Source organism: Triturus cristatus, chromosome 8 (assembly GCF_964204655.1).
Source record: "Triturus cristatus chromosome 8, aTriCri1.1, whole genome shotgun sequence".
NCBI lineage: Eukaryota > Metazoa > Chordata > Amphibia > Caudata > Salamandridae > Triturus > Triturus cristatus.
Window position 1 is genome coordinate 326206197 of NC_140591.1, and position 26635 is coordinate 326232831.

Genomic DNA, 26635 nt, shown 5'->3' on the forward strand with positions numbered 1-26635 from the left:
GAAATCTACTACTGATTGTGGAGCCGTACTTACCACAGTTAGCATGCGAGGGTTTCCTTTTTTGTCATACTGCGTCCTCAGTATCATTATGCCCGCACACTCAAAAGGCTTCAGTCATGTTTACTGTGCCCGGCTTTGTGGTCCGGCAACAGTGTTCACTCCGGTAGGCATGCAGAGGCATCATTCGCAATCCTACTGGCGTCATCAGCATCACATCAATATGTCTGCTCCCTCGTAACACATCCACCGATGCTTCATCCACTCTCTTCGCACTGGCTCGCAGCATCGTCAGTAAGGGAGCGCCTGCTACTTCGATACACGACCCATGATTATTGGGCTTTTTCAGCACTGGTTGACTATGTCATCACCAAGTGGCCCTCTGTATTAGGATTCATGGGATATGTAGTTTTTTTTAACCATGGGCAATTCATAGATGTTTGCCAAAAATTATACTGTCAACATCACCACAACCGTGTCATTTTACAATTCCTCATTTTGATTTTTTTGGCATAAAATAATAACATTTGAAACGCAGCAATGTCAGTTTTGAAAGTGTGATCTGTTAAAAACAATGTGTCATAAACCGCCTTCATTATTTAGTGGGACGACATGTTTTCAAATTCGCTACAGGTATCATGCTCTGTGTGGTTGTTTGAAAGACTTTTGTACCAAAGGAGCCGTGATTGTCCTATTGTGAATATGTAATTTGTGTTGAATTATAAGCTTCTTTACTTCTTGATATGTTTTCCCAACTTATGCCAAATCACTGGGGCATTTAATGAAATATACCACATTCTTAGTTTTGCAATTAATGAATCTGAGGTGTATTATTCCGCATAGAGTATACACAATTTCTGTACTCTCAATTGTTAGTTGGCAGACTGTACACTATCCCCATTTGTGGTGACCCTCAATGGGGGAAATCCTATAATTTGTCGCAATGTCTTGGGTATCCTAAGTTTTTCTGTTTTTGAATGCACCACCAAGTCTCCGATATGCTTGTTTCTTCTTAACACAAAAAGAGGTTCCTCCATATTGGGATCGTGTAATTCCTTTTGACAATTATTTTAACCAAGTTGATATGTTGGTTATGTGTTGTAACACATACTATTCGTGCAGATTACATTTTAGTGTTCTCCTCTAGTATGCACTAGGCATACGTAGGCATGGAGTTGGAGTAGTTGGTTGCGATTCAGAAACAGGACTGAATCCTTAAATATTTGACTATACGACACCTAATAGCATCCACGCAATGTTTTTTTTTTTTTTTCTGTTGTGGTAGGGTATGGAATACCACAACCACTCTGTCTTTTTATGTAATTGATTAGGAATTCCTTGTCTTTTTATATTTATCAATTAGGTTGGGCTTGTGATTGACGATACAGTTTTTTGTGTTTCACCAAATGGTATAATGAATTTGTGTTGTGGAAGCACTGAATGATACCTGTGATATTGATAAGCTATTAAAGAAATGTTTATTAAAACAGACATTAAGAAATAGGTCTGAATGTGTATGATTGCAGAACCATGTGATAACTGATGGTGAGTAAGGATCTTGCTATGCTCAGTTTATTTAAGTACTCCTGACCTCTTTTTCCTAAATTGGATCAAGACCAATTTCTTGTAGGTTGCAAACCTCAGGGGACTAGTTATACAGATAGGGAAAGACACACATCTCCTGATATCACAAATGTTTTTCGTTCCCACCGCTGCCCCCAGGACCCCGCCCCCACTCCCGCCTCCCAGCTGCTGGTCCCTCCCCTACTTATGTCAGCCGCTGCGGGGGAGCGTGAGTAAGTCCTCGGACCCTCAGTCTGGAACCTGCTATCTCCCCAGCAGCTCCGCTGTGGTGTGCTCCGCCGCTGACCCTCTCTTCCCCTCCCAGACAGGGTTCGAGGCCACTCAGCTCTTGCTCGTGACTACGCCTGCCCCCTCTGTTGGATATTTTATTTAACTATCTCAGTTCGTTCTTACGAACTCTGTGCCCGTTTTGATACTTTTTGTCACTGCTCGTGACCGGGCTTGCCCCACTGTTGTTGTATCCATTTAATTAGCATTCAGTTCGTACTTCTCTATGCCCATTTTTGTTGCTTTCTTCTGTATTGTACCCTTCCGTTCTGTTTTTCATTCCCGCCGCTGCCCCCGGGCCCCCTCCCCCTTGACCACCCCCGCTCCAGCCTCCCAACTGCTCGTCCCTCCCCTCTCCCCTACTTATGGCAGTCGCTGCACGGTCCTGCAGCAGACACGGGCAGCAGGCACGCCTAAGGCAAGTCTGTCTGTGCCAGTCCGTGGCCAGCGCCAAGAACCCTGGATCTACGACCCCCCACTGCTACACTACAGCTGCCCTCCTCGCACTCAACCCCGGGAGAAACCACCACTACCAGAGATCGACGCCGAACACCACCCACGGCCAGTTCTCCTGCCGACCCTGCCGACTATCCTTCACCATCAACATCTAACCCACGACCGAAGACGTGAAGTGCATCCTCCTCAACGTATGCTCCCTCCACAGACACGCCACAGAGATCTGGGACCTGCTCGACATCCTCTCGCCTGATGTCGCCTTCTTCACAGAATCCTGGACAAACGCTGCCTCCGCCCCGAAATCGCCACCGCCATCCCAGACAGATACAAGATCCAAAGGAAGGACCCCCTTACCGCCCATGAGGAGGACTCGCCATCGCACTCAAGAGCTCCCTTCGACTCTCCACCTCCAGCACGAGCGACCCCCTATCCAACACAGAGCACCTCCACTTCCACATACAAACCATCCCCAGAACCATACTGCGAGGGACCCTCGTCTACAGACCCCACGGATCCAGCGCCTCCTCCGCCACCACCATTGCCGACCTCGCCGCACTCCACACCATCACCTCCACAGACTACATTCTCATCGGAGACCTGAATTTCCACCTCGACAACCACAGCGACCCTGACTGCTCCACCCTCCTTGAAAACCTCGCCAATCTCGGACTGAGGCAGCTCGTCAACACCCTTACCCACAGAGCCAGACACACCCTGGATCCACTCTTCGAAGGAGGGACTAACATTCACTTCAGAAACATCACACAGCCCCTCTGGACAGACCACCACTGCGTACACTTCACCTTCACCACCACCACCACCACCACCACCACCACCACCGCCGCACCCAAACCCTTGCGCGCCCATGGAGAAACTGGAGCAAGATCACAGAGGAACACCTCAATACTACCCTCCTCCACGACCCCCCTCTGCCACGACAGACGCTAACTCCGCAGCCAATGAACTTCACCGCAGGATCGCCGACGAGCTTGCACCCCTCCGCCTCCCCGTCAAACAACGCCCCCTGAAAGGCCGCCTGGTTCACCACCGACCTCCAAGAAGCCAGGCGCTCCTGCAGACGCCTCGAGAAACTCAGGCGGAACAGGAAAACTACGAGCACCAGAACAACTACAGAAACGCCATGGACGATTATCACCAGCGCATAAGAGCCTCCAAGCGGACCTTCATCAAGCACAAAATCCACACCAATGCAAGCAACGCAAAAGAACTCTTCAATGTCATTCAGCAATTTACTAAACCCCTCAGCGAAGCCACGGACATCACACCCTCTCAGGACCTCTGCAACAAGCTCAGCTCCTACTTTCACCTGAAAATCAAGGCCCTCTACGACAACTTCAGCAAACAGACTCCGGACACTGTGCCCCTCCCAACCACCGGCAACCAACCGACCATCACCAACTGGAAACCTGCAACCACAGAAGAAACCACCACGACCATGAAGAACACCACCTCTGGAGCCCCCACGGACCCCTGCCAACCGCACATCTACCACAGAGCCGCCACTGCCATAGTACCCGAACTATGCCAGACCATCAGCGCCTTCCATGATTCCGTGACTGGAAGCGGGCAGAGGTCAAGCCACTCCTCAAGAAACCCTTGGCCGACCCGACGGACCTGGAATCGCATCCAAAGTCACAGAGAGATTCATCAATATCCAACTGCCCACCTTCATCGAAGAGAGCGCCATCCTCGACCCCTCCCAGTCCGGATTTTGCAGCAACCACACCACTGAGACTGCCCTCCTAGCCGCTACCGATGACATCCGCATGCTACTCGACCAGGGCCACACCACGGCCCTCATCCTACTAGACCTCTCCGCAGCCTTCGACACCGTCTCCCACCGGACCCTTGCAGCCAGACTCCACGACGCCAGTATACAGGGCAACGCCCTCGACTGGATCCGCTTCTTTCTCTCCGGCAGAACCCAAAGGATCCAACTCCCTCCCTTCCTCTTCAAACCCACGGAGATCAACTGCGGAATAGCCCAAGGATCCTCGCTCAGCCCCACGCTCTTCAACATCTACATGCCCCCCCCCCCCTCCATCGTCAGACAGCATGGGCTCAGCATAGTATCCTACGCCGACGACACCCATCTCATCCTCTCTCTCACGAAGAACTCGGAAGACACCAGACTCAGCTTCCAAGAAGGAATGAAAGACGTCGCGGCCTGGATGAGTAACAGCTGCCTTAAGCTCAACTGGGAGAAGACAGAGGTCCTCGTCCTCACATCCACTGAATGCAGCTCCTGGTGGTCCCCTGCCCTCGGACACCCACCCACCTCGACGGACCATGCCCACAACCTCTGCATCATCCTAGACTCCTCCCTCACCTTGACCTGCCAGATCACCGCCGTGGCCTCCACCTGTTTCAACTCCCTCCGCATACTCCGCAAGACTTTCAAGTGAATCCCCCCTGAATGCAGAAAGGCCGTCACCCATGCACTCATAATCAGCAGATTGGACTACGGCAATTCCCTCTACGCCGGACTCAACAAAACCCTGCTACACAAGCTCCAAATCATACAGAACGCCGCAGCCAGACTCGTCCTCGGAACCCCACGACACGAGCACATTACCCAGAACCTACGTGACCTCCACTGGCTCCCCATCGAGAAGAGAGTGACCTTCAAGCTACTCACCCACGCCTACAAATCCCTCCACCACATCGGACCCAAATACCTCAACGAAAGAGTCTCCTTCCACGTACCCAAAAGGACCTCCGCTTTGCCAACCTCACCCTGGCAGAGACCCTGCGCATCCGCAGAACCAGAGCAGGCGGAAGAGCCTTCTCCTACGGGGCAGTAAAGACCTGGAACGAGCTCAAAGTCAGCATCAGACGCTCCCCCACTCTGCACACCTTCACGAAGAGCTTCAAGACCTGGCTCTTCGACTGACCCGGAGCTGCAAAATCCCCTATCCTCCCTCCCCCCCAGCGCCTTGAGACCCTCACGGTGAGTAGTGCGCTCTACAAACCCCTGATTGATTGACTGATTGAAATGAGCAACTGACCTGAGAACAAAAGGCAGTGCTCTAAATTGAAAGTGTTGACAGTCTACCACAAAACAGAGATACTTGCATTGATGAAGATGTATGGGGTCTGGATGACAGGAAATCCACACCATTTATATACTGCATGATGTAAAGAAGGATACACATCCAGAAGCTCTTTAATGCATTTGATCAGTTGCGTGATGTCCAGAATGAGGCACCACTCTCCAGACTTCAATTGAAATCCTGATTCATGTGGACCTTCTGTACCCATTCCACAGTATGTATGAGAAGTTCTTTGGGGTTCTCTATATTAACGGCATGCAAGAGTCCTATTCCGTGAAGAGGTTTTCATGGTACGTAAAGTAGAGGTGACTTGAATTGGAGCGGCGAGATTTGGAAGAGTCACTATGTCTGCTTTTCTTTTTGTGCTTACTTTGCTTTTCTGTGGGAGATCTAAAAGAGGAGACCCAGTGACTTTGGACAAGGGGAGATCTACATTTGCCTCTACGATCATCAAAGGCTTTAGCCATGGATAGCTTTTACCTCCCTCTCCTTGAAGGCCTTGGGGTTCATGCCAAGGTAAAACCAGTACGACTGTGTAGTGATCAGACCCCAAACATAGCAGTCCATTATTGTGGAGGCTTGTGATGGACACTCGACTCTCGCAGTCTCTACAGGGCCTGAACCCTGAGCACTTGTGCAAAGACATCCTATCCCTGCACCAAAAATAGAGAATTTGCTGATCATTTTTCGGTGGCATGCAGCGTGGTTGTCCACAAGACTGGCCTGCGTCCGGGCTCTATGTCTTACTTCCTTGTCTTCCAAGCAAAGCCAGAGACTCATTTTAGTGGTCGACTTTGCTTTTGTTGGATTTGCTTTTCTTTTTTTTTTTTACACTGCTTGAAACTTACAAGTCTGAAGCAACACATCAGTCAGGCACAAAAAGATGGCCGCTGGTAAACTCACAAGTTGAGTATCATTTTCCCAAAAAAATTCTCTGGGTGCCCCTGACCATTGCCCTGGAGTTTTTCACTTTTGGGGTTGGCTCCCAATAGGTCTAGAATTCTTTTTTCTCCCCACAGTGCTTACTTATGAGCCTAGGCAAACTCTGTTTGTAAAATTTTCCACATCTTATTGACATGTGGGAGTCATTACTCATGAGTTAAAACAACAAATATATACAAAATTGTTAAACCTTTAAATCCCGGATGGCAACTTTTTAAAACACCAATCTCAAACTATGAATGGATTTATACCAAACCAAAGAAGCTTGCTTTCTGGGTTAATTTCTACTTGTGTGTTAAGTTTGGTGGAAACCAGTTTTTGCTCTTTCGGCAACATTTCAAATAGGAGATAAAATGGGATATTGCTGTTTTTTTCACCCTCTCTTTACTCTTTTCCAGTGGACAGATCTTCACGAAACTTGATGCTGAAAATGAACAGACAGAGTAAGTAGATTGCCAAGTTTCATGCAAATCTATCCACAGGGTAAAAAGTAATCGGCAAATCAAAAAAAAATTCAATGGAAAAACCTTCTGAACCCTAACTGCACAGTGCCTATCAATACTATGTACTTAATACATATAAATATATTGATACTTAAACACTGATTAGCACGGGTTCTCAGTTTGATGGGGAAAAGTTTGACCATGCAGAACTGTGACAGACCCAATGCTGTGAAGTTAACAGAATTATTATTATTATTAATACATTTATTGGGCGCACAGCTACCCTGATAGGGTTTCCCGGCGCAAATATGCCCAGAATAGTTTCTGAGCTAATCATCATGCAGAACACCAACAAATTAAAGCTGTTTTTTAACACTAAAACATAACATTGTATTTGTATATTCATAACACCATGCTAAAAACAAGTCTATTATAAAAATAAGTTTAGTTGAGAAAGCATTTACCTTAAACAGTGAGTAATTGACGTATTTTGTTCCACATCAACTGAAAGATCTAAAAAATCTTCATCTTTGCTGCTTATCTATGGAATAAAATAATCACGGTTAAAGCACCTTGTCAAACAAACTACAATCCGCAAAATATATCTTTTTTTTTCACTATAACAAAAAACTAAATTTAAAAAGGGCACGGAAAAAGTTAAGAGTACTGCATAGATCTAATGCAACAATCTGTTGAACAAACGCATTAATACAAAGAGGCGCAACTATACATATGGTTGTTTTGTGCAAGTGTCTCAGATGTATGCAGTTAGGTTAGATGAGCACTCAAACCCTTAAACTTGTGGAGACTCGCATCCCACTTACATGTGGTTTTCCTTTCTGGAAAAAGAAGTTACTTACCTGCGGTAAGGCTCTTTCTAGCAGATACCAAGGTGAATATTCCCCCAGGTGGCAGACTGGATCCGCAAACTTTAAAGCAGTAGTCCTGTGCGCTGGTATGTATGGTACAGATCTCTAGGTTGGGACCGTTTCAGATGGAAAGAGTCCATTTCACAGAACAGGAAGGTTGGACGGTCAGTGAGAAATCTGTGGTTAGATAGAGTATGCACCAGAAAGAGTATTATTAAAAGGTAAGTACGTTGTTCTTCTCCTGGATACTTCTAAGTGCAGATTACTCCCCTTGAGAATAGATATCAAAGCAGTAATTTTTCAGAAGAGGGTCTGTGGAATGGCTCAAACCATAAAGTCCTGCCTGACCGAACAGGCAAAATGCCCACCCGACGGACTAGAATGTCAAGGCAGCAGTGCTTCTGAATATGTGCACTGATGCCTATGTAGCAGCCTGAAAGATATTTAGGACAGTCACTCTACATGCCAGCGCAGTAGGAGCAGCCTTGGCTAGTGTTGAATGAGCCCTCAAAACTTCAGGCAGCTGCTTCTTAGCTACAGCAGATTTTCCACCCAAACACTGCACCCAGAGATTGTTCTTTTCTGCACTGCATTGCACTTCTTTACTCCTGATGAAGCCCACCAACAGTTGGTACGATCAATGTAGAAACTGAGGGCTCTTGAAGAGTCCAAATAATTCTCTCCTCCTCTTTTGAGGGGTGAAGCTGGGCAGAAAATGTAAGAAGAGTCATAGCCTGCCCAACGTGGAAAGGTGCTACTACCTTTGGCATAAGTAGAGCTTCAAATTTCCGAAGCTGCTTGTTTGGGAAGAAGGTCATAAAAGGCGGCTAGACCGAGATTGCCTGCAGCTCACTCATGAGACTAGCTGATGAGCGCGATCAGAAAAAACATTTTGAGGGGTAAGAGATGTAGTGGACAGTTGTGCAATGGCTCAAACGAGGTGCACATCAAAATAGTGAGAACCAAATTGATCTTGTTCTTCTTTAGAACTTGAGTCAAGAGGGATAGAGATGGAAAGACATGCAGAAGTCCCAAGCTACACTATAAGTGGAATGCGTCGCAGAGAGAGAGTCTTCTTGGTAAGTTGAGTGTGCAAAAATGCCGACATTGCGCGTTCTCGGTTGTAGCAAAAAGATCAAGCCGGTTGTTCCCATTGCTTAAAAATGCTGAATAAATGCTATTCGTGCTCTGCTAGGTGTTGCCACTGAGCATGTCCACCCTAGCACTTCTAGATGCTGTCATGTGTTTCAAGAGCAAAGAAATACTTCAGTGAGTCATACACTTCCAGATGAGTTGAGCCTCCTGGCACAGGACCCCAAACCCCACCCTACTTGCTGCAGTACCATATGGCGGGGGTGTTATCTTTGACTAACTATACTAGCCTCCCCTTGATGGACAGTAAGAAGGCATTCAACACCAAGCAAATTACCCAACTCCATCAAATGTATTTGGGGGTGGGTTTCTGCTGGAGACCAGAACGCTCTTATTTCCACCTCTCCAAGATGGCTTACCCTGCCCAGTAGTGATGCGCCTGTGACCACCGTTAGATCTGGGTGAGGCAAGGGGTCTGCCACTGGCCCAATCACAGTCTTGTTGCCACTACTGCAGACCTTTTACAGTCTCCTCCGAATCCTGGAAGTAAACCAATATGTTACCCTGGTGCTGTGGACACTTACATTTGATATCCTACTGCCAAGCCCAGATGTCCCATTTGGCATGTTGGATAAGCAGGATGCAGAAAGCCAAGAATCCAAGCAGCATTAATGCCATCCTCACTGAGATTCAGGATAGGGCCTGAAACATTGAGATCATAGCCGGAATGTCCTGGAATCTTCACTCTTGGGGAGGGCACAAAACTGCACTGTATCGTGATAGCTCTGATGAACACGAGCGTCGGCAAAGGAGTCAGGTGTGACTTCGTGAAGTTGAAAGTGAACCCCAACAATATGAGGAGGTTCACTGTCGTCTGGAGGTGGCTTATGACTGCCTGGGGTGAGCAGGACTGCAACAGTCATTCGTCAAGGTATGGGGAAGTCTGATACACCTGAACGCTGAAGGTGCATTGCAACCATAGCCATCACTTTTGTGAACACCGATGGGGAAATGATAAGGCCAAAGGGAAGAGCCTCAAATTGAAAATGTGATCTGGGCCACTGTGAACCACAGGTAAAGCCTGTAGGCTTGCAGGACGGGAAAATGAAAATATGCATCCTGCAGGTCCAACGCTACCTTCCAGTCTCTGGTATCCAGAGCAGACCAGACAAGACCTGGGCCAAAGTGAGCATCTTCAATTTGCCCTTCCTCAGGAAGTCACTGAGTGTGGAGATTTAAAATAGGAAGGAGGCCTCCATCCTTCTTTAGCACCAGGAAGTAGCAGGAGTAACACCCTGTTCCTGCATTCGAAGCCAGAACCCTCTCTATGGCTCTTTGAACCAAAACACCCTGCACTTTCTGTAGCAAAATGGACATGTGTTTTCTCCATCCACTGCGCTATTGTGGGTGGCAATTGGGGTGGAGCAGAAAGGAATAGTAGCCACACTTAACAAGTTCGAGACCCATGAGCCTAAAGGTATGTTTTGCATCCCAGTGAAGGAAAGGTTTGATCCTAATTCCGACAGGGTGGATGTGTGACAAAACAAAAAAAACCACATTGAAGCAGTTTTGCAAATGTGGTTGTCGGAGGAGTTGGGGACTGAGCTGCATGTTGTCCCGGATGTCCTGTATGCCTAGGCCATGAAATGAATGTTCTGCCGGCAGCATTATTTGGTGCTGGCGGTATTGAAAACCCTTAGCATAGCCACAAAAGGGGTGAAACTGCTGAGGAAATAGTTTAGTAGGGGCAGACAGCCCCAGGGGACGAGTTGTGGCACAACTCTCTTTAAATTATTTCAGGGTCAAGTCCACATTTTACTAAAAGGGCGAGATAACTCCTCTACCAACCTCAGGCAAAGTGTTCAAAAGAGGCATCCTGAAGAGAATGAAAGAACAAGTTGAAGCCCAGTTGCGAAACCTGCAAGATAGTCCATGGAGGACAACTCATGGGAGCCTTCCAAGTGAGGACCAGAGTTCACCAGGGTTGTTTGCTCTCGACTTTACTCTTCTTGCGGTCTATAGATTGCAAGGAGAAGAAATGGGATTCAATGGACACCTTGGGTGAAGGTCAATGACCTAGACTTTAAAGACGATGTGGCCCTACTGTCCTATGCCCATCTCCAGATGCAAGAAAAGACCAACAATGTGGCAGCCACATCAGCACAACTTGGCCTCAACATCAATATTGGAAAAACCAAGATCCTGAAAAGTGACATGGGCAGTCTTTCTTGCAGGAGATGCACTGGAAGAGGTTGAGGCCTTCATTTACCTGGGTAGCGTCAAAGACAAGCAAGGAGGGAGAAATGCTGACGTCAAGGCAAGAATCGGCAAAGCAAGGGATGCCTTCATTCAGCTAAAGAAGATCTGGAGCTCCGAGGACCTAACGCTGAAAACAAGATGAGAGCTTTTTAACACCAACCGTATGGAGCAGAAATTTGGAGGACAACAGTGACCATAACTAACAAAGTCCATACCTTTATCAACACCCATCTGCGGAAAAGCCTCCAAATCCGCTGGCTAAACACCATCAGCAACAAGGACCTATGGCACCAGACTTTCAAACTCCCTGCTCATGAATAGACGCTGGGGATGGATAGGTCCCACCCTCCATAAGCCTGCATCAAACACCACAAGGCAAGGCCTGACTGGGAACCTTCAAGGGAAAAGGAAAAGAGGAAGGCCAAGAAACCCCTGACACAGAGGCCTTGAAGCTGACTGAAAGGAGATGGGTTACACCTGGATTCAGATTAAAAGAAAAGCCCAGGACAGAGATGGCAGGAGAGTCCTGGTTGATGGCCTATACACCAGAAGGGGTAGTAGACATAAGTAAGTTGTCCTGTATGCTTTGGCCTCGAGATGCCCATAGGTCCTCTGGAACTGCAGGCAGGATTTCCCCCAACTAAATCCTATAAAAATGACTGTAGTGGCCTAGAAAGCAGAAGGCACTGTCTGAGCAAAAGACTAGCCAACAAAAACATGCACTTGTCAAAGGTTTCCATGTACTTAGACTCACAGTCATGAGGAATTGTGGAAAGGGCATTAGGGTTGACTGCTGGTGGATGCCTGAATCACCATGTTCCCGGGGGTATGGTGTATTGTCAAAGACAGGATTCTCCTGTGTTGGCCTGTGGTGCGAGGAGCTACCTGTCCATTAACAAGGGGTTCAGAACATGGCTGTGCCCAAGTGGGTATCTATGAAGACTTCATTCAATGGTAGTACAGGTTCAGTAGAAACCTAGCCAGGCTTGAGAACCTCCATCAAAACATTGGTTTCAACCTCTTATGGATCAGCAGGTCACAGACCTCTGCAGTCTGCCTCATGACAATCGCAAAAGAGGCAATTTCCTCAGGGGTAGGACCAAGAGGTAGAGACAAGTACAGTGTGTGGGGAATTATGCAGACCACTAGGGAACCTGCAGTTCAGCATACCAACTGTTCTCATCATACTGTGGGGCAAATTTGTCCCCTTCATTGTAATCATTATTATTGTAATCTGATCCTAAAGGCTGATGTAAGGCTCTACCATGTGGTAAGGGAAAGCTATAGCCTGAAGCACTGGTTATAGGCTGCGCCCCACAGGATCAGAGCAAGGCCTCAGTCAAGTCAAAACAGGCTCAGAGTCAGAAACCACTAAAGATATTGGCTCCTCTTCCAGTACCATCTATGAGAAATGAACTGGCACAGGGATCGGTTCTAGAACCTAAACTGGCATTGAAGCCAGTGTGGGACCCGATGTAGGCTCAAGAGACACAGAGTGCAGCTAGGGCTCTCTGCTGTGACATATCGGACAGACCCGGAAACTTAGGTTGTATTAGACCAGATGTTACCACGAAGCTGCACAACACCATCTGCAATATTCACAAGGAGAAGAATCTGCGATTAGAAGCATCCATCAGGAACAAATTTACTCCAGTGAAAGGTAGAATAAAAATCCTTTCCAAGTTGCACCAGGGAATAACCTCTTAATTAATGTGAATGTCGAAAAAGGGGGTTATTTAAGGGAAAATATTTTACCAAGGACAAAATAAGTTTACTGTGAAAATACACAACACTGCATGATTTACTACTGCTGGTTGCAGTTGTAGTACTCCTAGAGCAGAGTTCAGTTGTAGTACTCCTAGATTCTTGATCAAATTATGAAGAAGATAAATGCTGGAAACTCACTCTAATGTAAGCATAATGCTGCAGGGCTATTTGCAGCCTGCCCCTGTAAAGTAATCAGTCTCCACCCACCTAGTCTAGGAGTTGTTCTCTCTTGTGCTCAAATTATTAGGTCATGCAACATCTAATATACGAGGATTTTGCTGGTCTGAGGAATGTATGTATTGCAGTCTTTACTATAGATCATAAAATTACAGAATACTGGAATTCCAAAGGTAAATATGTGCAAACTAGCAGCACAACCCTTACACTCCTATCTTTGCCAAAGTTCTCTCGCTTTCTTGAAACAGAGAGCACTGTGGTTCTGTAAGTTTAAGACCAGTGACATCCTGCGTTAGGTCTACCAATCAGGTTATCTGGTTGAAGGTCGATCGCGCAGAACCAATCCCCTTGGTGCAACTGAGGGTAAGCTTGGTGTAAAGTCAGCATCCGAAATTTCCCGCACCAAATCTACCTGTTGGCTGTTTGGAGGTCTAGAATGGGTCTGAACTCATTCCAGGCATTCTTTTTGACAAGAAAGAACCTTGAAAATAACCCTGTGCCTCATTGGAGAGGAGGTACAGGTTCCACCGCCTGCTTCTGTAATAGAATGTTGGCTTCCAATTGCAATTGTTGCAGTTAGTACATATAAGGTTTCGGAGGTATGAACGGTGGAGGGCTGGTGTATCTGAGAGAATATCAATTGCGAACAATTTTCAGCACCCAGGCATCTTGTGTAATGTTCTGCCACTCTGACAAGTAATGTTGGATGCTACCCCCTACCGGAGTGGGTAACAGAAGAGAGGGAAGGAAAGATTCAGGGTTTCAATCCTGTGGGTTGCTTGCCTCCTTTGTGGAAGCTACTGGCCTGATCATCCTCTAGCCTGCCTCCTTTTCTAAGTCTGATAAGATCATTGGTATTCCTGTTATTTACCCGTCTGGCGACCCGATACCAACAAGGGATTTCAACTATCTGTGATGAATACCAGCATTGGAATGGCCTGAACGATTTTTGTGGTTCCTTAGGTTTTTCCAATGCGACAGCCTTTAGCCTCTCCATCTCTGCCTTCATACTGATCATCTACTTGTCAGTATGAGATCCAAAGCGAGTTGTTCCAGAAAATGGAAGATTGAGAATTCGTTGTTGTGATTGTGGCTTAAGAGATTTAAGACGAAGCCAAGATTGTCCTCGGGGGGGCAACCCCATTACAGTATCCGTGTGCTGCCAGGAGAGATGATTCCACTGCCGCACTAATGATTTGGTTGGAAACCATGAGACTTTCTGCGAGAATTTCATTAAAGTCTGAGAGAGTTGGAGTATACCTCTCCATGCTTGAAGAGGAAGTGTCCCTGGTGTGCCTTCTACAGGATCTTCCTGCATGGTGGCGAAAATGGGAGCACCTGGAAGACGTAGAGGAGCGTCTTGGACTGTGCCTGTGAGATCGAGTCCGGGATCTAGGCCTTGGTGGTGGAACAAGTGGCACTTGAGGAGGAGGAGGTAGTGGTAGAGAAAGTGGTAGTGGCGGAGGGGAGGAGGAGGTGGCGTTGGAAGTCTTGGTTCCGTAGCCGTTGAAGGAGAAGACCTTGGAAGAGGAAGTACTTGTCTTGGAGATGGGGCATCCCCTGAAGGTGAATAAGTATGGAAGTAGTATGAATCTGGTGACGTACAATTTTGTCTCCTCTTTATTCGCTCTTTCTGCAGCCTGGAGGACGCTGATAAGAGTGATGGAGGATGATCTTCCTCTCCCTCTTGACGTTGATCTGCTCAACGGAGGCGATGCCTTGACCGATCCGGTCTCATCATCAATCGACAGCGTCGACACACCGATGGTGGTGTGTCAACGCTGATAACTATCTCAACGGTGACTGCGTGGCTACGTCAATTGTACCAGGCTTCTCGAAGCAGACCTGGGTTCATGCATCAATGTCAGTCTCGGCGGCCTTGACGTATATAAGCGGCGTTTTGCCGACGCTGATTCTTGGGCTGAAGGCGAACAGCTCGGCTTTGTCCTATCAACATCATTGTCCTAGAATTTGACCAGAACCAGCAGCGTTTTTTAGCCCTCTTCTTTCTGGCACACCCACCAGACACTGATGACAGCGTCCTGGAAAAGGACTGACCCTCTCCTTGCACTGAGGTCCCACATTCCTTCTGCTTTCACCTCTCCTCTGCTCCCTGAAGGCAAATCTTCTCTCTGTCAAGAAGAGTTCACCTGGAGAATGTTTTACTAATCAACAGAGTCAAGAACATAACTTTCAGGTAGACAGAGTATACAAACTCTGTAAGGATCAGTCTTGGCCTTTTTACTGCCACAGTCTGGACACTTATCAAAAAGAGCTAACATTTTTGAAGAGAAAATCCAGTAGTTGCTGACAGAAAAAGACAGAACAAGGCAGAGAAAGTCCAAAGACATCGAGTGAATCCGTTGTAAGTAAAATTCAGAAATTAATTTAAGATACAAAACAAAAATTGGCCAAACTTATGAATCCAAGGTCCTGTCAGCATGAGCCAGAAAAAACCCCATAAACGCACAGCCTCTATTTTTGAGCCATATAATAGGAGCCTATGAGGCTATTCTGCCCTACTCTCATTCATCTCTATCATGAAAAAGGGTTCTGTGAAGGAGATTCATTCTTTGTGTAAAACATTTCAAATTTCTCTCAAATATAGTACACTGGTACCTTTTCCACTTCACAATGAAGACTTTTGCCAGTGTAGCCTATGTACTTAGGCTGCATTATTTGTCTCAATCTCTTAATTGTCTTCAAAGGCCTACCTGAAGAAAGGCGAAGAATATCCACTTAAGAAGATATATCTAGAAGAAGTGCTCCGGGGTCCCCGCACGTGGGTGGGACTATTCAGTGCTTGTGACTATACATGGAAATCCCCTACTAGAGAACAATGGTTCCACCCCTTATCTTAATCTGTTTTCTCAACCAGTGTGATTAAGGGAGAAGCCTCATCCTTGGTTAGCTTTCTTCGATCATGTTAGTACGAAGGCAGTGGACAGTTTTGAACTCATGGTACGATTGTGTGAGGTAGGGGATAGTTGTGACTGGATTTCATGGAGACCCAATGCACTGTTATGTTTGTGGTGTAACAGACTGAAAGCGTTGGAGATATTTGTAGCAGGAAATGATGTACTCCATTAACTACATGTCGAGGTATCTCAATTGTATGACTTTGAATGTCGGGGGTTGGGGGGTAACAGAATCAAGAGAGGGTTAGTTCAGAGATTGTTACCTAACCATAGCGCAGAAATTTTTTTTGTCCATAGGGCTCACTTCCATGAAAGGTCACCGTACTGTACTTCAATGGTCATGGAAAGTATATATTACGGGGCGTGGCTTCAGGAGCCAATGAGGATGGTCGCGTCAGCTGAGAGCTCCGCGCCGACCCCACCGTTTATCCAGGAAGGAGAGCCGGCATAGAGTAATTGAAAGCCGGGGAAGGTGCCCGTAGGTGTTGAGGTCTGCTGAGAGCAAGATCGGGTGCCCTCTGATCCCCGGTGCTACCCGGCGAACCCGAAGAGTGAGGAGTCCGGCCTGCACACATACAAAATGGCAGCCGCGGCGGCCAATCGTCCCTCCAGATGAGCCTGGAGTGCCGAGTCGGACTGCGGCCCTGACGTGCGGGAGGTCCCCCCTGGTGCGAGATGGACGCCGCACACCCTCTGCATAGGCTGGATCCTCTGCAGAGTACGGAGCGGGGGACGGTGGATTCGCAGGCACTACGGGCCCCACGCAGCCCCGGGAGCACCCAGCCGTGAGGAGGCAGACGGTGAGGGAGAGCTGCGGCACGCGCAGATCCGGCTGGCGGTAAAGCGAGGTGGGCTGGAGGGCGCTCCTGCTGCCAAGGCCCCTGCATAGTGGACTTTTCAGACGATCTGTCCTGGGACCTGGGACCTGCCCATAGTCAAGTTGTGGGAGCCTGGAGTGGTGCTGCCGCCCGGAGTGTGGAGCGGGGACAGGCCGGCTACGGACTGGGGACTGCTGAGACTGCGGGGCCACGTTTGACCCTCCGGGTGGACTGAGGGCAAGGAGTGCCGCGGCGGCCATTGGAACGCGCGGAGAGCTGGCGTAGACCGAGCGCTGGAGGTGAGAGCGGACTGACGCCTGGCGGTGGAGTGGTTGGCGGCGGCTTGGGTGGATCAGAGTGGAGCCTCCGCCGCCTGGGTCTGGTGGCACGCTTTGGCTGGAGGACCTTGCTCGCGGTCCGGGCCACCGCTCTAGGCCCTAAGGGTTGGAGGCCATTGAGCCGGTGAGGGTCAAAGGGTCATCCCCTGGGAGAGCCCATGATGCAGGAACACTGTTGAGGACATTTCATGGACCCTTACCACGGCAGGCAGTACCTTCGGGGGATTGTGCCAGAGGCACCTACTGGGCTGCACCAGTTGCAGGGACGGCCAGAGAGGCACCTGTGAAGGATACTAGCTTGGGCAGATTGAGGGGAGGGCCCCCCTTCTTGGACGTTGGATGACCTCCCAGGTCGCGGACTGGGTCGTTGGAGAAAAGGGTGCCGAGAAGAGGCGAGGAGTCCCCTGGTGAGCAGTGTAAAGCACGTCTAGTGGCCCAGTGCAGATACCGGTGAGTGGAACCCCCACGCCCCCCCACAAAGGGCCACTTGGGGGCTGCAACCACAGCAGACGGGGTTTGGGAAGCACTGTGAGATCGCACTGCGGCTGGGGTCCTGGTGAGCTGAGATCCATGGGGAAATCACAAGGCCGGCAAGAGGGGGCCCACCCTGAGCCGGAGGACGAGTCTGCCGAACAGCGGAAGTAGAAGACGCGGCTGAATCGCACCTGGCAGGGCTGATGCAACAACAGGTAGATCAAATACTTAAGGCCATCACAGATGCAAGGAACGCACTTCAGCAGGACATTGCCAAGGTGTCACTGGGGTTGGCCTCCTACGGGCGGATCACGCTAAGTAGGTCGACCGGGTGAAGCAGACTGAGACCGCGTTGGAGGTCCTAGAACCCTCCCGGAAAGCGCTGGAAACCCAGATGGGAGAAGTCAATCGCAGATGGCAGGTATTGGAGCGGAGGGACGAAGATGCCGAAGGGCGCAATAGACGGGACAACGTAAGAGTGGTGGACCTACCGGAAGGAGTGGAAGGGGGCAATATGGTGGACTACCTGGAACAGTGGCTGCAGACCGAGGTTGCTCCAGGGGGCCTTACACCTTTCTACACTTTGGAAAGAGCACACAGGGTGCCGGCAGAGCGTTGGCGCCTGGTATACCGCCCAGGCCGGTGGTGGCACGCCTACTTCATTATAAGGACAGGGACCTGCTTCTGAACAAGGCTCGCACTGCTGGCCCCTATAGAGTGGACAATAACAATGTGTCAATGTTTCCGGATGACACGTTTGACGTGCAACGCAATTGAGCCTCGTTTCTGGCGGTTAAGAAGGCACTCCGAGATGAAGGCATCCAATTTTCGTTGATGTTTCCAGCACGCTTGAGAGTGACAATGGACGGTAAAGGAATATGCTACTTACCAGTATGCATCTGTTCTTGGCATGTAGAGCTGCAGAGTCACACACTGAGGATAAGATCGCCATCTGGTGTTGGGCTCGGATGATTGCAGGTTGTTGTTGTCTTCGGAAGAAGCCTTTGGTCACGAGGTTGGTGACTCCTCCCCTGGACAACAGTGCGCATGGGCATCCACTCCATCGGCAGATTGTTTTTCGCCATGATGGGAAAGGATGGAGTATATAGGAAAGAAAGAAAGGATGTCCATGTGTAATGTCTAAGTAAGACGGATGCTGGAACAGATACAGGTCCCGGGGAGGCGGGCGGGCGTGTGTGACTCTGCAGCTCTACATGCCAAGAACAGATGCATACTGGTAAGTAGCATATTCCGTTCGAGGCATATGAGCTGCAGATCACACACTGAGGATAGATTATACAGCAGTGCTCCCCTTAGCGGTGGTCGCCTGTATCCGTTGCAGCAGCTTGAAATAAAGTTTTTAGGACAGCCTGGCCCACGGAGGCCTGTTGTTTGGCCTGCACGTCAACACAATAGTGTTTAGTGAAGGTATGCGTGGTAGACCATGTGGCTGCCTTGCAAATGTCTTCTAAGGGAATATTGCCTAAGAAGGCCATAGAAGCCCCTATTTTACGCGTGGAGTGCGCCCTAGGGGGAACTGTAAGTGTACGTTTAGCCTTGAGGTAGCATATTTGGATGCATTTAACTATCCACCGGGCTATTCCTGATTTGGAGATCGGGTTGCCTTTGTGTGGTGGCGCGAAAGCAACAAAGAGTTGTTTTGTCTTTCGAAAAGGTTTTGTCCTGTCGATGTAATAAAGCAAGGCTCTTTTAACATCTAAGGTATGTAGGGCCCTTTCAGCTACCGAGTCTGGATTTGGGAAGAAGACCGGTAGTTCTACTGATTGGTTAAGGTGGAAAGGGGAAATCACTTTTGGAAGAAATTTAGGGTTTGTCCTAAGAACCACTTTGTTACGGTGTAGTTGTAAGAAAGGTTCCTCAAGTGTAAGGGCTTGTATTTCACTTACTCTGCGCAGGGAAGTGATTGCGATAAGGAAGGCTACCTTCCATGTTAGGAATTGCAATTCACATTTGTGCATAGGTTCAAATGGGGGACCCATGAGTCTTGTTAGAACCACATTGAGATTCCACACTGGTGCAGGTGGCAATCTTGGGGGAAGAATTCTTTTGAGACCTTCCATAAACGCTTTGATGGCTGGTACCTTAAAAAGGGACAGGTGTTGCCTATTTTGCAAGTAGGCTGCCAAGGCTGCTAGGTGTAAACGTATAGAGGAATACGCTAGATTGCATCTTTGCAAGTGTAGTAGATAGCAAATGATGTTTTGGATGGAAGCATCCAATGGATGTATGTCATTATTAGCGCAGTAGATGGCAAATCGTTTCCATTTAGCGGCATAACACGCTCTAGTAGTAGGTCGTCTGGCTTCCTTTATGATATTCATACAGTCTGGAGGGAGATTGAGGTAACCGAACTCTAGGACCTCAGGAGCCAGATCGCTAGGTTCAGTGTTTGAGGATCTGGGTGTCTGATTTCTCCATGGTTCTGGGTTAATAGATCCGGGGAGAGGCGTAGCTTTTGATGTGGAACTAAAGATAGTTCCAGCAGTGTGGTGAACCACGGTTGACGTGCCCAAGTGGGAGCCACTAGTATTAGTGTTAGTGACTGTTGTTTCAGTTTGCGTACCACAAATGGAACTAGTGGGAGAGGCGGAAAGGCGTACGCAAATCTGCCTGACCAGTTCATCCATAGGGCATTGCCCTTCGACTGTGGGTGTGGAAACCTGGCGGCGAAGGTTGGGCATTTTGTGTTTTCGGGAGTGGCGAACAGGTCTATGTCTGGTTGTCCCCACTTTTGGAAGAAGGGGAGTAGAACCTTGGGGTGTAGTTCCCATTCGTGGATCTGTTGTGTGTGGCGACTTAGGAGGTCGGCCACTTGATTGTGGATCCCTGGGAGATGTTCTGCTAACAGGTAGATGTTTTGGGGAATTGCCCATCTCCAGATTTGCTGTGCCAGTTGGGACAGTTGGAGAGAGTGTGTCCCTCCCTGTTTCTGTATATAATACATTGTCGTCATGTTGTCTGTGCGTATGAGGACAGTTTTGTTCTTTAGGTGAATTTGAAAGGATTTTAGTGCTAGGAACACTGCTAAGAGTTCCAGGTGGTTGATGTGGAGCAGTTTTTGTTGGCTGGTCCATCTGCCCTGAGTGGTATGGTGAAGGAGGTGGGCTCCCCACCCCGTGAGAGATGCGTCTGTAGTTAGCACAACTTGTGGAAGAGGCTCTAAGAACGGTCTCCCTTTGGACAGGTTGATGGTGTTCCACCATTTCAGTGATCGAAGTGAGCGACTGTCCACCAACACCAGATCGGTAAGTTGTCCGTGAGATTGGTTCCACTGTTGTGCTAAGCATTCCTGTAAGGGACGCATTTGAAGTCGTGCGTGTGGGACTATGGAGATGCATGACGCCATCATGCCTAGGAGCTGCATGAACACTCTTGCTGGAAGAGATGGATGAGTTTGAAATTGAGAGATGAGATTTTGTATACTGGCTATCCTGGCTGTGCTGGGATAGGCAATGGCTTTGGATGTATCTATGGTTGCTCCTAGATACTGATGTAAGTGGGAAGGTTGTAGGTGGGATTTGGGGTAGTTGATAGTGAATCCCAAATCGTGGAGAGTTTGAATCGTGCGATGAGTGTGGAGAATGCATTTTTGGTATGTATTGGCTTTTATGAGCCAATCGTCCAGATAGGGGAAGACATGGATCTGTTGTCTTCTGAGATGCGCTGCCACGACTGCTAGGCACTTGGTGAACACTCTGGGTGCTGTTGTTACTCCGAATGGGAGAACTGTAAATTGATAGTGTTGCCCATCTACCACAAATCGTAGATATTTTCTGTGAGCGGGATGCATAGGGATGTGAAAGTATGCGTCCTTGAGGTCCAATGTGGCGAGGAAGTCTCCCTGTTGTAAAAGTGGGAGGACTTGTTGGAGAGTGGTCATGTGAAAATGATCCGAATGTATATACTGGTTTAGTAGTCTGAGATCCAGTATGGGCCTTAGTGTTTTGTCCTTTTTGGGAATGAGGAAGTATAGAGAATATACCCCTTTTCCCTGATGTTGAAGGGGAACTGGTTCTATCGCATGTTTTTGTAACAGGGATTGAACTTCTTGTTTGAGGAGAGAGAGATGATGCGAGGACATTGGACGTTGTTTGGGCGGTATGTTTGGGGGGGATTGTATGAGTTCGAGGCAGTAGCCAGACTGGATAATTTGTCTTACCCACCTGTCTGTGGTGATGGAAGTCCAGACAGGCAGGAATTGTTGGAGTCGCCCCCCGACCGGAGTGGAATGGTCTGGGGGGAGTGGTGGCAAGTCACTGTTTGGTGGCTGGTGAGGTGCGGGTGTTGTTGTTGTTGCCCCGCCCTCGACCTTTGTTATTGTTTCCCCTATAACCTCCCCGGAAATAACCTCTGTTAGGGGATGTTTGTCCAGAATTTTTAAAGGTGGACGTGGTCTCAGTTGATGTGTTTTTGGAGCCTCCTCTATAAAAGGAGCGACGAAAGGAACCCCGGTTTTGATGAGACTGCAGTGCTCCCATAGACTTGGCAGTTTCATTATCCTTTTTCATTTTTTCTAATGCAGTATCCACTGCAGGGCCAAATAGCTGCTCTTGGTTGAAAGGTTGAGCTAGAATTGCGGTTTGAACCTCCGGTTTAAAACCGGAAATACGGAGCCAGGCAGGTCGTCTGAGTAAGACGCTAGTATTGACCGCTCTAGAAGCAGTGTCTGCTGCATCTAAGGCGCATTTAATGGAGGCATTAGATATTAATTTGCCTTCCTGGATGAGGTCAGAGGCCTGGGACTTAAAAGGTTCAGGCAGATGTTGCATAAGGTCCTCAAGTTGGTCATAATGCGCTCTATCATACCTGGCTAACAGGGCCTGGGTATTCGCAATACGCCAATGGTTAGCCGCCTGCGCGGCGACCCGTTTGCCCGAGGCTTCTAAAAGCTTAGACTCTTTGTCTGGGGGAGGCGTTTCTCCAGTTGTCTGTGAGTTAGCGCGCTTCCTGGCATTTGATACGACTAGGGAGTCTAAAGGGAGCTGGGCCTTAATGTATGCAGGGTCTTGCGGGGCTGGTCGGTACTTTTTTTCGATGCGTGGGTTGAGAACCCTAGCTCGAACAGGGTCCTTAAAGACTTCAGTAGCATGCTTTATAACCCCTTTGATCATGGGCAGTATGTGAACAGTCTTTTGTGACTGCTCAAAGGTATCAAGGAGAAAGTCCTCTTCAAGGGCGTCTGTGTGCATTGTAACGCCGTGGAATGTTGCTGCCCTATTTATAAGTTGGCCGAACCCTAGGTGGTCATCAGGAGGGGAGGGCTTGGAGGGGTAGGTAGTGGGGTCAGGCATGTCAGGTATAGGATAAGACCAGTCATCCATGGGTGCTGGGTCTGGGAACGTAAAAGGGTCGTTTGGATCAACAGGATCATTAAATAAATCAGGGTCCGCCCCTCCCCCTAAGTCATCATTATCATCCTGTGGAGGAGGTGAATGATAGGGAGATGGTAAAGGTAAAGGTAAAGGAGAATCAGGAGGAGGAGGGGGGGACGGGTTAGGAGGTAAAACAGGAGAGGAAGGACGAAGTGGTGAAGTAGCACAGTCCTTTTTCCGTATGGGAGCTGGGGGAGGTGTAGTGTCCAGCTTCCGCTTTTTATATGGGATGGCAGTCACATGTCCCGTGTTAGGATTGATGTAGATCCGCTTCTGAGTAGGATCTGGTCGAAAAAGTTCATCTGGCTCCGAAGGTGGTGTCTGTGATGTCCGCTTCGGGTCTTTATGAGCTTTTTTCGGCGGGGACGCAGTTTTCGGCGCCGATGATTTTTTCGGGTCCGATGGATTTTTCGGAGCCGACTGAGTTTTCGGAGCCGACTGAGTTTTCGGTGCCGACTGAGTTTTCGGTGCCGACTGAGTTTTCGGTGCCGACTGAGTTTTCGGTGCCGACTGAGTTTTCGGTGCCGACTGAGTTTTCGGTGCCGACTGAGTTTTCGGTGCCGACTGAGTTTTCGGTGCCGACTGAGTTTTCGGTGCCGACTGAGTTTTCGGTGCCGACTGAGTTTTCGGTGCCGACTGAGTTTTCGGTGCCGACTGAGTTTTCGGTGCCGACTGAGTTTTCGGTGCCGACTGAGTTTTCGGTGCCGACTGAGTTTTCGGTGCCGACTGAGTTTTCGGTGCCGACTGAGTTTTCGGTGCCGATGGACTTTCAGGCATCGATGTTGAAGAACGTCTCGGTGCCGGTGGAGACTTCGGTGCCGAGGAACGTTTCTGTGCCGAAGGAGATTTCGGTCTTGGAGCCTGTTTCGGTGCCGACAGTGGGTGTTTGGGTGCCGAGGGTGTTAAAGGCACAATCAGGTGAGGTTTGCCCGAGCCACCCACAGGCTTAGATGTCTTCGGAGCCGGGCCCGAGGGCGGGGCTTCTGAAGAGGATTTCCGGTCGCGACTGGGCCCAGCTGGCGGAGTCTTGACCAATGCTTTTTTGGATGGGGCAGGGGCAGGGGGGGTGGTACTCACACGCTGCCCTGGAGTGATGAGGTCATCGGAATCGTCGGCCTCGGACACGATCTCGAGATCTTCGGTGTCGTCTTCGGGAACATCTTGAGCAAAGATGTCCTCCGGTTCTGGAGCTGGTTTGGCCATAATATGGCGTCGAGCTCTTCGGTCCCGGAGGGTCTTCTTCGAACGGAAAGCGGAACAAGCTGGACAGGTGGACTCGTTGTGTTCCGGCGACAGGCAGAGGTTGCAAACCTCGTGGTGGTCACTGTGGGGGAACTTCGCTCCACACTGGGGGCATTTTTTGAAGGGTGTCCTGTCCATCAGCCGCTTCCGGAACCGGTCCGAGTTGATGTCGACGTCGATGGAATGAAGATTAAAGAGTTAAATCGATTGCTGGAAGTTTTCTGCTGGAGCGGAAAAAAGTGCATCCGAACCCAATGGCGGAAAAAAACAATCTGACGATGGAGTGGATGCCCATGCGCACTGTTGTCCAGGGGAGGAGTCACCAACCTCGTGACCAAAGGCTTCTTCCGAAGACAACAACAACCTGCAATCATCCGAGCCCAACACCAGATGGCGATCTTATCCTCAGTGTGTGATCTGCAGCTCATATGCCTCGAACACATATTTTCACAATGACCCTGAGGAGGCATGGAGTTGGTTGGAATCCTACCGGGCAGGATTGGGCGAGGCAGGAAGGAGTCTGGGGCAACAGACAGAGGCGCCGCGTCTGCACCGCACCAGACGACGTAGTCCTGAAGCGCAGAAACCCACCACGACTCAGACGGAGAAGGAGAGATCGGCAGCGTTGCAGGCTGTGACGGAGATATCCCAAACAAGAAGAGCTGTGTCGATGGGGGCGACAGATTCCGAAAAAGGGTCAGCCGGGACTGATTCCTAAGGGACAGACACGGGAAGCGTTCCACTGCCGCATATCACACCAGGGACAGCAGATGAGATCGTTGATGCCTGAACTTGTGCAGTAACACCCTGGGACCTGTAAGGGGGGTTGAATGGTGCTGGCCCCTTTTATCCCAGAGGGGCAATCGGGAGGAGACAGTTGAGATGGTGGCGCTCCCTCGACTATTGTATTATTTTCAGACATTGCCGGTCTGGGTGCCCGGTTCCACTTTCAAGCAGCTTCGTTCCATGGCTAGGGGATTTCTATGGGGGACTGGCAGAAGGCGGGTTGCGCTGACTGCAATGATGCGCCCAAGAGCTGACGGGGGTATGGCAGTGCCAGACTTTGAGTTGTACTATTTAGCAGCTCAGTTACAGTGGCTCACTCAAGCGGTAGCTCGGGAGTTCCAGGGCCCGGACGGTCCTGGGGGACGGTGGGTTCCACGCCATATTTTGTCCTTTATAGTGCTTCAGTAGCGGCTGCGCCTCGAGCTGCTTACTAGCGAAGCGCAGACACTGAGATTGTGCTGGAACCGGAGCCAGCGCAGAGCTGGGTTCGCCCATCCATATGACCCAGAGATTCTGCTGGGTATGTGTACCGCCCTCCCACATGGCGGGGACTGGACAGCATTGGCCGAATGGGAGGTGCTAGGAGTGCAGGTGCTGGGAGATCTATATGAAGATGGAGCCCTGTTACCGTTTCAGGCCCTGCAGGGTAGATATGGCCTCCCTCGGGGAGATTATTTACTGCATTCAGCCCTAGTCTCGGCAATGCAACTTTACTGGGAGGCGGGATTTTCGAAACCACAGACATCAATGGCATGTCAGTATGTGGTGATGGCCGCGGGAACCTTCAAGGCCATTACGTGCCTTTATAGGCGCATGCTGACTGAGGGTCTGGAGCAGTTGCGGGAGCTGCAGGGGAAGTGGGAGGCAGACATAGGGAAGGAGATCCAGGAGAAGACAAGGGCCCAGTTAGTTAGGAGAGCTTGGAAAAGCACGAGAAATGCCAGATTTCAATTGGTACAATTTTATATCCTGCATAGGGTATATTTAACAACTGCTAAGATTAATCAATATTTTAAAACGGACACTGCTCAATGTCCACGTTGCAGTCTGGAAGGGGCAGACTTTCAACATATAATGTGGGGGTGTCCACAACTAGGAACATATTGGGAGGAAGTGACTGATCTGCTTTGTGGAATCGCAGACCGTAACGTGGAACCTGTTCAGGGCACTTGTTTACTGCACTGGTTCCGGCATACCTCTAAAATTAAGGTGACGAGCAAGTTTATAGATTTAGGCCTGTTATTAGCTAACAGAGAGATCACTGCACGAGGGCCCAGTGTGGGGAGGTGGAAGGTGGACTTATTCAAATGGGCGCTGAGCCAAGGTACACTCAGGCTTCAACAGGCCACGCGGACCTCCGTCTCCCTCTCTCTCTCCCTCCGTCTCCCTCTCCGTCTCCCTCTCTCTCTCCGCGTCTCCCTCTCTCTCTCCGCGTCTCCCTCTCTCTCTCCGCGTCTCCCTCTCTCTCTCCGCGTCTCCCTCTCTCTCTCTCTCCGCGTCTCCCTCTCTCTCTCTCCCTCTCTCTCTCTGTCTCCCTCTCTCTCTCTGTCTCCCTCTCTCTCTCTGTCTCCCTCTCTCTCTCTGTCTCCCTCTCTCTCTCCCTCTCTCTCTCTCTCCCTCTCTCTCCCTCTGTCTCCCTCTCCCTCTCGGTCTCCCTCTCCCTCTCCGTCTCCCTCTCCCTCTCCGTCTCCCTCTCTCTCCCCGTCTCCCTCTCTCTCCCCGTCTCCCTCTCTCTCCCC

General features: G+C 49.4%; 1 protein-coding gene across 1 annotated transcript in view; it reads right to left on the bottom strand.

Moving 5' to 3' along the window:
* Window positions 1-26635, bottom strand: part of USP12 (ubiquitin specific peptidase 12) — a 417457-nt gene that overhangs the window by 79056 nt on the left and 311766 nt on the right. Inside the window, exon 5 of the mRNA XM_085621622.1 lies at window positions 7228-7304. Coding sequence (XP_085477748.1) covers window positions 7228-7304 — 77 coding nt within the window. The remainder of the gene's footprint in view (window positions 1-7227; window positions 7305-26635) is intronic.